The 11,027-nt window shown below is 45.5% G+C and overlaps 1 protein-coding gene across 8 annotated transcripts in view; it reads left to right on the top strand.

Annotated features, from left to right (window-relative positions):
- The window catches only part of BCAS3 (BCAS3 microtubule associated cell migration factor), a 702,801-nt gene that overhangs the window by 130,290 nt on the left and 561,484 nt on the right, over positions 1 to 11,027 (top strand). For all 8 annotated transcript variants that reach the window (XM_087890109.1, XM_087890127.1, XM_087890106.1 and 5 more), the window contains exon 12: positions 10,732 to 10,902. In XM_087890109.1, coding sequence (XP_087746235.1) covers positions 10,732 to 10,902 — 171 coding nt within the window. The remainder of the gene's footprint in view (positions 1 to 10,731; positions 10,903 to 11,027) is intronic.

Raw genomic sequence — 11,027 nt, 5'->3', positions numbered from 1 at the left:
GTTTTTTCCCCTTTCGTTGCTGTGTGAGTTGCACTGGACTCATCTGAAAACTCCAGCGTAAGAAAAAAAGAAAAGAAAACGAAATTAGGTTCCCGAATGCCCTTTGGTGGGCTTGTATTGCCTCCGGTAACAAGGCATCTCGTATCTGCATAAATAAATTAAACAGAGCTCTTTCTAACCTGCTGTTTGATTATATCATCCCTCTCTGCAAAATTCGCTGTGCGTTTATAAGGCAGTCCTGTCGCCTGCACCTCCTCATCACGACAGATGTTTGTTTAATTGCTAGGAGGTGATAAAATGGTAGTGATTAATGACTGGTAAAAAAAAATAATGGTATGGTTTGGGTGTGTATGCATATCTGTAGGAAAGACCTTTTTTTGCCATCTCTCAAGATCAATTCTGTGGGAGAGTGGTTGACCAATCAGTCAAAACTGACTGAGGAGGGGGGATTCCTCGGGTACTGAGGAATTGGGACAAAGTCCATGCCGCTCACTACTTTGAACAGGGTTAGTCCCGTGCTACTGTTAACAGCATTCGTGTACGCGACCTCAGCAAAAGGCAGGAGGTCTGCCCAATTAGACTGCTGATAGTTCACGTAGCACCTCAGGTACTGCTCTACCATGGCGTTCAGTCTCTCTGCCCCTCCATTGGTGTTTGGATGAAAGGCCGAGCTAAGGCCCAGGGATGACCCAATGGACCACAGGAACTCCCTCCAGAACCTAGCTATGAACTGGACCCCTATGTCTGAGATAATTCTTCGTGATACTCCATGCAGGTGGTAGATGTGCTTCAGGAACGGTTTGGCCAACTGGTGGGCTGAGGGTAGTCCGCTGCAGGGTATGAAGTGTGCCTGTTTGGAGAACAGGTGTATTACTGTCCCAATCACTGTGTCCCCCACCCCCACCCCCACTTTTTGGCAACTCCACTATAAAGTCAATTGCAATCTCCTCCCATGGTCTCGTTGGCTCTGCTACCTGTTGCAGCAGTCTGGGGTTTTTTTCCTGGTCGTTTCTTCATTGTGGCACAGATGGTGCAACTTTTCACATAACCGTCCACGTCTTTCTTTAAGCTGGGCCACCAGAATTGCTTCCGTGCTATAAGTGTAAAGACTTTAGGAACTTGAAGTGGCCTGCCGGTTTGATGTCGTGGCTCCTCTGGAGGATTAGGGTGCGTAGAGATTCTGGGACATAGAGTTTCGTCCCCTTCCATGCTAGATCATTTCTTTTTGTCAAGATGTGTTGATTGTCTCGGAACCAGGGGTCTGCTAGCAGTTTGAAATTAACACCAACATTAGTACTAGACTATCAAGCTGTCAACAGCAGCCTAATCAAGGAACTCCCACGACCACTCCCACCAACCAACTCTAGCATACAAAACGAGGGCGAATCCCAGTCTCTTCTAGCTCTGATGATGTTGCCTGTTTGGCTCATGAAACGTTTGCAAGGAAACCCCCAAGCTCAGAGAGCACCAAGGATCTCTCCCTTCAATCGTGAGCTACATATAGTATATTCTCTTCTATTCGCGTAGAGAATAAAAGCTTCTTCACCTGATAGTCTCCCTCCCATATCGGACAAGTAACTCGGATCAAAAAGCGAATTCTGAACCTGGAACTTTATATGTCAGGTGGGCCTGGATGACTTCTTGAGGTCAGTTCACGGCACAACGTCCATGTAACCCCCGAAACCTTACATGGAGATGAATGGTCATCTCGGATGACTTCAAAATGCCCCTGTACATGCCACTGCAGTGAAAGGAAACAATTCCCAATTTGCTTTTGTGCAGTACCTCCTGTTTATTTCGGAGAGATACGCCATCCTTTCTATTTCTGAACAGCTTCCTGTGCCTTGAATAGGGGAGCCAAGGAAGCGTACTGCCTGATAAACAATATTAATATTTAAAGCATAACAGTGGAGGTACAGAAGCCACCAGGGGTTGATCCAACCCTGGGCAAAATTTGGCTCTTCATGAAGAACTGGGAATGGACTCCTAGAAAGCGGTGGGTTGGTTCTAGAGGGGGAGCTTCAGTGTAGAGAGTCCCCGAACAGCTCCTCAATTAGTAAAATGTTCAACACAAAGCAATGCCTCCCCATTAAATATGATGGAGCAGAAAGAATGGCCCAAAGAATACACTATTGCAGTGTTTCCCAAACTTGACCCTTTGAAGATGTAAGGACTTCAACTCCCAGAATTCCTCAACCAGGCATACTATTCCTCAACCAGGCATACTGGCTGGGGAATTCTGGGAGTTGAAGTCCATGCATCTTAAAATAGGCAAGTTTGGGAAACACTGCACTATTGAACCCATCAGAGAAGCCTTAGAGAAGCCATCACAGCTATCATGTCAGTGTCAGGTTTCGAGGTCGTCTCAAATAAATTGCATTTCAAACAAAGTCTTTGAAGGAAAACTCATATTTATTAAGCACGACATTCTAAATCCCGATTCCATCGGAGCCAACACTGACTTCCAGACCCAAAACCCTCCCTTTCCGTTCCCCACTCCCCTGCACTCATTGGCCATCTTCCAAGTCATTCTACCCCTAATCTACTGCTCCCACTCAAAGGAACTTCCCCCCTCCCATCCCATCTCCTAGGGGATATTATCTCCAGGGAAAATAAGTAGGTGAAAAGTCAAACGTCCCTTTCCAGACTTTTCTCCTTCTTATGTCAGCACTAGAGTAAATGCAGCTTGAAGTGCTGACAGTCAGTTTAAGTCAGGGGGTCTCCAAACTTGGGGACTTCAACTCCCAGAATGGGTTTAAGACTTTAACTTTAAGACTTGGGGACTTGGAGTTGAAGTTCCGAAGTCTTAAAGTTGCCAAGTTTGGGGACATTTGTTTGAAATGATTGGGCTACCGTTCTATGGAACCGCAGAGACATCACCTTGCCAAAAAATGGTCCATATAGTCAGAGCTATGGTTTTCCCAGTAAAAAGTAGGGCCATGAGAGTTGGACCATAAGGAAGTCTGAGCACCAAAGATGCTTCTGAATTGTGGCCTGGAGAAGACTCTTAAGTGTCCCTTGGACGTAAAGGAGACCCAATCAGTCAATCCTAAAGGAAATCAACCCTTGAAAGGGACAGCTCCTGAAGCTGAAGCTGAAATACTTTGGCCACCAAATAAGAAGAGAGGATTCCTTAAAGAAGACCCTGGGGTTGGGAAAGATGGAAGGCGAAAGGAGAAGGGGATGACAGAGGATGAGATGGTTAGATAATGTCATCATCGACGCAATGAACATGAATTTGGGCAAAACTCCAGGAGATAGTGGAAGTGTCAGCTTTGGAAGCCATATTAGGCCGGAAGCTTCCATACTGCCACCTTCTCATGTGTGGGAAAGTAGGAGGGGGGGGGGGATTTAGTAGTGGGGTTGTCTGTAGACATAATAGCATTCTTCCTGTGAGTCAAGGTCAGGGCGATCCTGCATCTGGAGAAGGAGTGGTCGGAGTGATGTCTCAAGATGGGACGGACGTTGATTGGAGCATGTGATCGACTGAGGTGTGAGGGGATGGTTTTAGGGGTTTTGATTTATTGAGGGAAAACCTGGACCTCTCAGATTCGGGTTCTCCCAGATGTGCCAATTTACCTAGTAAATAGAACTTTGAAAAATGCTTGCTTCAGAGTCTTTACTTCAGTGTTTCTCAACCTTGGTAGCTTGAAGATGGATGGACTTCAACTCCCAGAATCCCTCAGCCAGCAGCGCTGGCTGGGGGATTCTGGGAGTTGAAGTCCACCCATCTTTACTGCTTTACTTGGAGTTGGTTTTTTTCTGGAATGCTGACAGGAAGACAGGAAGCCTGCCATGCTGTGGTCCATGGGGTCACGAAGAGTCGGACACAACCTAGTGACCGAACACCTATCATTCTGCAGCCATCACCTGCCCCAAGAATGCATTGTCAGAATAATTAATGGCAGTTTTGGGGGAATGAATCTTTTGTACCTATAATCAATCCCAACTCCTTCCATCTTTAAAATGGGCACCTTCCTGTCGGCCCAGTTTTCCCATTCTTAAATGTGGGGCTTGCGTATATCGGTTGAACTTAATTCAAAGTTGAGTCCGTCTCCAAAATGCACTTTTTCTCTGGAGGTTGCTGGGCTGCTAGTCCTGTGCCAAACATCTGATGAGCAAAGCCACCTCTGTACCAGAGATGGGAGTCATTTATCTTCCCTACTAGTTCGCAAATGTGAGCGCACACGCACACGGCCTTCTGCGCATGTGCAGTGCTCGTGTCAGGTCAGAGTTGGCTATCTGTCAGGTTTCGATGTCGTCTCAAATAAAATAAATTGCATTTCCAAACAAATAATCTTTGAAGAAATCTTTCATTTTATTAAGCACGACAACCTGTCCCCGATTGTGGCATAGCCAATTCTTTCTTCCTGACCCCAAACCTTCCCTTTCCGTTCCCCAATTCTCTGTGTCTCATTGGCCCTCTTCCAAATCACTCTCCCCATATCTACTACTTCAGCTCCCAGGAATGTCCCCCCTCCCATCTCATCTCCTAGGGGATATTATCTTCAGGGAAAATAAGTAGGTGAGAAGTCAAGCGTCCTCTTGCCAGCTGCCCCCTCTTCTCCTTCTTATGTCAGCACTAGAGTAAATACAGGTTGAAGTGCTGCACATTATGTCCGGGTGAGCGGGTGGAGCCTCCCGCAGTCACCACTACCGATTCACCCGAATCGGCTGAATCCCACCTCTGCTCTGTATGTCTCTGCCTTGAAGCCAGGAGGCCGTCCCAGCTGCTCCAAAGCTTTGCCGAACCGTTCCCAAGTTCCTCCTAAAGTCTTCTGGGCAAGTGTGAACAAGTGTGGAAGACAACTTCAATCGGGCTTCCTTATTGAATGATTTACACAGGCCCAAGAGGGTGTACAATGCAGCCTTTTTCGTCACCAGGTCTTCAGTCTTTCCGCTTCAATCTGACTTTTAATCTAAGTCAGGGGTGGGCAAATGTGGCCCTTTTACAACCTGTGGACTTCAACTCCCAGAATTCCTGAGACAGCCAAGCTGTCTCCCTGATCTGTCACCCCTGATCTAAGAGAAATGCTTCAATTGCTTATACAAGAAATCCTCGACTTAACAACCATTCTCAATCAATCAGAATAGAGCTGGAAGGGGCCTTGAAGTTCTTCTAGTCCAACCCTCTGCTCAAGCAGGAGGCCCATTTCAGACAAACGGTTGCCCAATCTCTTCTTAAAAGGCATCAGAGCACCCACAACTTCCGGAAGCAACTCATTCCACTGATAAACCTCCAGTGTTGGAGCACCTACAACATCTGGAGGCAATTGGTTAATTCTTGGAGAACTGGTTAATTGTTCTAATTGTCAGTCCCAAATGTGCTTTTTTCAAGAGGCAACTGGACTTTTTGGTTTTTCTGTGAAGATGTTTTGCTTCTCATGCAAGACACCCGTTGATAGGGCTCGCAACTTGGGTGTCCTCCTGGATGCTCGGCTGCCTTCGCACAGGTTCACCCGGTGTGCCAGTTGCGCCCTTTCTGGACCGAGATGACCTTCGCACAGTCACTCATGCCCTGGTTACTTCCCGCTTGGATTACTGCAATTCCCTCTACATGGGCCTGCCCCTGAGATGCACCCGGAGACTCCAGCTGATCCAGAATGCAGCTGCACGGGTTGTTATGGGAGCCCCTCGTTACTCCCATATAACACCCCTCCTGCGTGAGCTGCACTGGTTATCAGTGGTTCTCCGGGTCCGCTTCAAGGTGCTAGTCCTCACCTATAAGGCCCTACATGACTTAGGTCCGGGATATTTGCATGACCTTCTGCCTGCCTGCCTCTCACCGTCCTGTTCGCTCACATAGGGCCGCTCTCCTCTGGGTTCCGACGGCGAGCCAATGTCGTCTTGCTGTGCCCAGGGGTAGGGCGTTCTCTGTGGGTGCTCCCACCCTCTGGAATGAATTGCCTACCGAGCTCCGGACGGCTCCTGATCTCCGTTCCTTCCATCGGGACCTGAAAACTTGGCTGTTCAAACAAATAGGCTGAGACTGATTCCGGGCTTTATTATTTACTACTAATTAATTCTTTGGATTAAATTATGATTTTATTGTACTTGTTTCTTAACTTGTGTTCGCCGCCCTGAGTCCTTCGGGAGAATGGCGGCATATAAATACATGTAATAAATAAATAAATAAATAAATAAATAAATAAATAAATAAATAAATAAATAAATAAATAAATAAATAAATAAGCTTCTTCAGCTCTGACTGAATAGTGAGGAAATGGAAGGATTTATACACCTTGTAGACAGCTGGTCATTTGCATTCTTTTTAGAGAGTCATTGAGGCCACTTGGAGGTTTATCTGTGTCCTCAGGGTCACCTGATCATATTAACCTCCAGGTGGCCTTAACGACTCTCTAAAAAGGATGCAAATAACCATCTGCCTGCAAGGAGTATCAATCCTTCCATTCCTCACCATCCGGTCAGAGCTGAAGAAGCTTCTTGGATGGGAAGCAAAACGTCTCCAATGAAAAACCAAAAAGTCCAGTTGCCTTTTGAAAAAAGCACTTTTGGGACAACCATGACCTGGATGAAGGAGAATCTCCGTAGACTTCTAACTATCAGGAAATTTCTCCTTAGTTCTAAGTTGCTTCTCTCCTTGATGAGTTTCCACCCATTGCTTCTTCTCCTGCCCTCAGGTGCTTTGGAGAATAGCTTGACTCCCTCTTCTTTGGGGCAGCCCCTGAGATATATGGAAGACTGCTATCACGTCTCCCCTAGTCCTTCTCTTCATTAAACTAGACATACCCAATTCTAGCAACCGTTCTTCATTTGCTTTAGCCTCCAGTCCCCTCATTTTCTTTGTCCAGATTTATGCTGCTCACAACTCCAGCCTGGTCCAAATTCAAGAGCACAGAAAGCAGGAAAGAGGCTTTGTCTCTCCCCCCCACCCCCAGTGATCTGGCCCATCGAGGCTGAGAACACGAAGTGCGCTTGTCGGATGTGGTGTGTTGCGTGTCTTTTCCTGAGAAGCTGACAGTGTGCCAGTTGTTTAAGGATTCAATTTCTTCCACTTCTGGGGAGAGTTTAAAAGGGCGGGGGTGGGGGGGTGGAGTGGGAAGGACAAAACCCAAAGGACAGGATGTGTCTATTGCTAAGAGATGTTAAAAACCCAGCGACCTCTCCTTTGATAAAGGTTTGGCTGGCTCCGACGATGTTTTTCCCCCCCCCCTCTCTCTTTTTTTTAAGTGGTAGCATCTCCATTAGCATTAATGGGGTAAGTACAGCAAGCGAGGCATCTCGGAGGTTAATCAGGCTTCCTGGCTGGATCGGTGCCGTCAATACCGAATGGCGCCTGGTTCTGTTGGCTCGGCCGAGGTTTTCCTGACAACACACCAGCCTGAGCCCTGTGCGTCAGTCGTTTCCCCATGAATAATTGAAGGCAAATGCTCGGCTGCTAATTGATGAACAGTAATGTGTTTTCTAATCACTGCAGTTTGAGGTTTTAGCACTAAACAACTGGCGGTTGCCATCGATTTGTGGATTCGGCTGCAGCCCCAGGATCTGGTTTCCCCTGCCTGCCCCTTCCCCGCCCCACCAACCTTCCAGTCTGAACATGGAGCTTTGTGGGATGCTGCTACTATGCAGGTAGTCCTCGACTTTCGACCGCAGTGGAGGCCCCAAAATTGATGTTGCTAAGCGAGAGGTTGGTTAAGTGAGTTTTGCCCCATTTTACGACTTTTTCTTGCCACGTTTGCTAAGTGAATCTCCATGGCTCTTCTTTGTGGCAACCTCTCAAATACTGGAAGACTGCTATCATGTCACCCCTGGTCCTTCTTTTCATTAAACTAGACATCCCCAATTCCTGCAACTTGTTTTTTTTTTTAAAAAAAAAATATGTTTTAGCCTCCAGTCCCCTAATCATTTTTGTTGCTCTTTCTTTAGACTAGCCAAACCCAAATCCTGCAACCGTTCTTCATAGGTTTTAGTCCCCAGGTCTTCAATCATCATAAACTCAATATACTTAATACTCTTTCCTCTTCCTATTTCCCCTCCAAGAACAATCTGTGGGGTGGGGTGGGCTGAGAGAACGTGATCGGCCCAAAGTCACTCAGCCGGCTTTCATGGCTGAGGCAGGACGAGAACTCCCAGTATTTTGCTTTCTAGATTGATACCTTAACCACTAGACCAAACTGTCTCTTTTTATCATGTGCCAGAATCAGTTGGAGGAACTAGAACTCACCATTTCTTGGTGATCGGCCCAAGTCACCTGGCTAGCTTTTATGCCTAAGGTAGGACTAGAACTCAGCGTTTCCTGGTGATCGGCCCAAGTCACCCAGCTGGCTTTCATGCCTAAGGCAGAACTAGAACTCAGCGTCTCCTGGTGATCGGCCCAAGTCCCCAGCTGGCTTTCATGCCTAAGGTAGAACTAGAAGTCACCATCTCCTGGTGATCGGCCCAAGTCACCCAGCTGGCTTTCATGCCTAAGGCAGAACTAGAACTCACCGTCACCTGGTGATCAGCCCAAGTCACCCAGCTGGCTTTCATGCCTAAGGCAGAACTAGAACTCACCATCTCCTGGTGATCGGCCCAAGTCACCCAACTGGCTTTCATGCCTAAGGTAGAACTAGAACTCACCATCTCCTGGTGATTGGTCCAAATCACTCAGCTGGCTTTCGTGACTAAGGTGGAACTTGAACTCAGGGCCTCCCGCTTTCTAGTCTGGTTCCTTAACCACTAGACCAAACTGGAATTACCTCTATCTTCCAACGTAATCCATAGCTCAGAAAATATTAAATTGCAGGTAGATGTCAATATCTTGAGAGAAAATAAGAGGAAGGATAACATTTCCATGTGGATTTTTGCAAAGATGTTAATTTTTTTTTTTAAAAAAATTAAGATTGAGGAGGAAAGGAGATGGAATGCAACAGCAGGAAACGGATTGATTCTTTCCTCCCTGCCTGTATCTTATTGGTTTATTCTGCGGTATTGACACTGAAAGCCGCAAGGGAGATCAGCAGAAACTCAGTCTGAAAATTAATTGCCATCTGTAGGCTGGTGCATCGGTACTTGCATTCTAGGTGCTTGAATTGATGAATGTGGGAGACGAGATGCGTCCGATTTCCTCCGAATCAAGACATTTTATATTTTGTGGAATGTAGAAATGGAGGTGAATTTAACGATGTCAGTTTAGCACAAGGAACAGCACAGTGGGTTCCCTCCAGATGTTTCAGGAGCTCCTGCAATCTCTTGCCTTGGCCAACCCTGGTAGGAGCTAAGAGCAGCGGTAGTCCAAAACCTCTGGATGGCATCAAATCTCCTGTCCCTCTTGTAGCAAATAAATGACAGCATGAAAATGTGAACGGCGAGGAGGGGTCCTTGGTGCTCTCTAAGCTGGGTTGTCTCCTGGAAGACGCTTCATGACCCGAACTAGGTAGCATCATCAGGGCTAGAAGAGAGTGGGGTTTGTGGAGAGGAGGGTGAGAATCTGTCTGTCCGTCCGTCTGTCTGTCCAGATAAATAGAATCAATCTATCTATCTATCTGTCTGTCTATCTATCTATCTCTATATCTATCTATCTATCTATCTATCTATCTATCTATCTATCTATCTATCTATCCACCCATCCATATCTGTCTGTCTGTCTGTCTGTCTGTCTATCTATTCATCCATATCTATCTATCTATCTATCTATCTATCTATCTATCTATCTATCTATCTATCTATCTATCCACCCATCCATATCTGTCTGTCTGTCTGTCTGTCTGTCTATCTATTCATCCATATCTATCTATCTATCTATCTATCTATCTATCTATCTATCTATCTATCTATCCACCCATCCATATCTGTCTGTCTGTCTGTCTGTCTGTCTGTCTATCTATTCATCCATATCTATCTATCTATCTATCTATCTATCTATCTATCTATCTATCTATCCACCCATCCATATCTGTCTGTCTGTCTGTCTATCTATTCATCCATATCTATCTATCTATCTATCTATCTATCTATCTATCTATCTATCTATCTATCTATCTATCTATCTATCCACCCATCCATATCTGTCTGTCTGTCTGTCTGTCTGTCTATCTATTCATCCATATCTATCTATCTATCTATCTATCTATCTATCTATCTATCTATCTATCTATCTATCTATCCACCCATCCATATCTGTCTGTCTGTCTGTCTGTCTGTCTATCTATTCATCCATATCTATCTATCTATCTATCTATCTATCTATCTATCTATCTATCTATCTATCTATCTATCCACCCATCCATATCTGTCTGTCTGTCTATCTATTCATCCATATCTATCTATCTATCTATCTATCTATCTATCTATCTATCTATCTATCTATCTATCATCTATCTATCCATATCTGTCTGTCTGTCTATCCCTCCCTCCATCCCTCTCTCCCTTCCCCATCCTCCCTCCCTCCCTCCCTCCATCCATCCATCCAACCCTCCATCCATCCATATCCTATCATTTACCCAACTCTCCCTCCCTCTTTCTCTACACACGCACACACAAACACATATGGATAAAGTACTTGATGCTGGCTGACAATCCAAATGCCATTTAGTATATTCTGTTTTTCTCGCTCCACATTTTTACTTATATCCAAAACCAGTCCATTTAGAAACGTGAAAGCTTTTCACCTTTTGCTGTAGTAGGCATTTGATGAAGGACTTGCGTAAGTCAAAGTAAGTACAATGGTTAAAATGAGTTTTGTGTTATCCGCCATTTATTCATTGTTTTGTCTGTCTGCTTCTTTAACAGACCATCAAAACTGGGCTCACCATGGTTGGAAAAGTGGTAACGCAGCTGACGGGCACTTCACCATCAGGAGTGGCGGAAGAAGAAATCTTGGCACACACCAATAGCCGACGCAGCCCCTTGGTTCCTGGAATTGTCACGGTTATTGATACGGAGATGGTCGGAGAAGGACAGGTAAGAACATTGGTCAGAGGAGCAAAACTAAAAAAAACTAAAAAACCCCAATCCTTGAGATTTACATTAATCCCAAACTTGAAGTTTTTTTTGTTCGGGGAAATCTCTTTTTTAAGTCTAAGACA

This window comes from Pantherophis guttatus, chromosome 1 (assembly GCF_059756535.1).
Source record: "Pantherophis guttatus breed Tessera chromosome 1, ASM5975653v1, whole genome shotgun sequence".
NCBI classification, from domain to species: Eukaryota; Metazoa; Chordata; class Lepidosauria; order Squamata; family Colubridae; genus Pantherophis; species Pantherophis guttatus.
The sequence above is the reverse complement of the archived record's forward strand: the minus strand, read 5'-3'. Positions and strand labels throughout refer to the sequence as shown.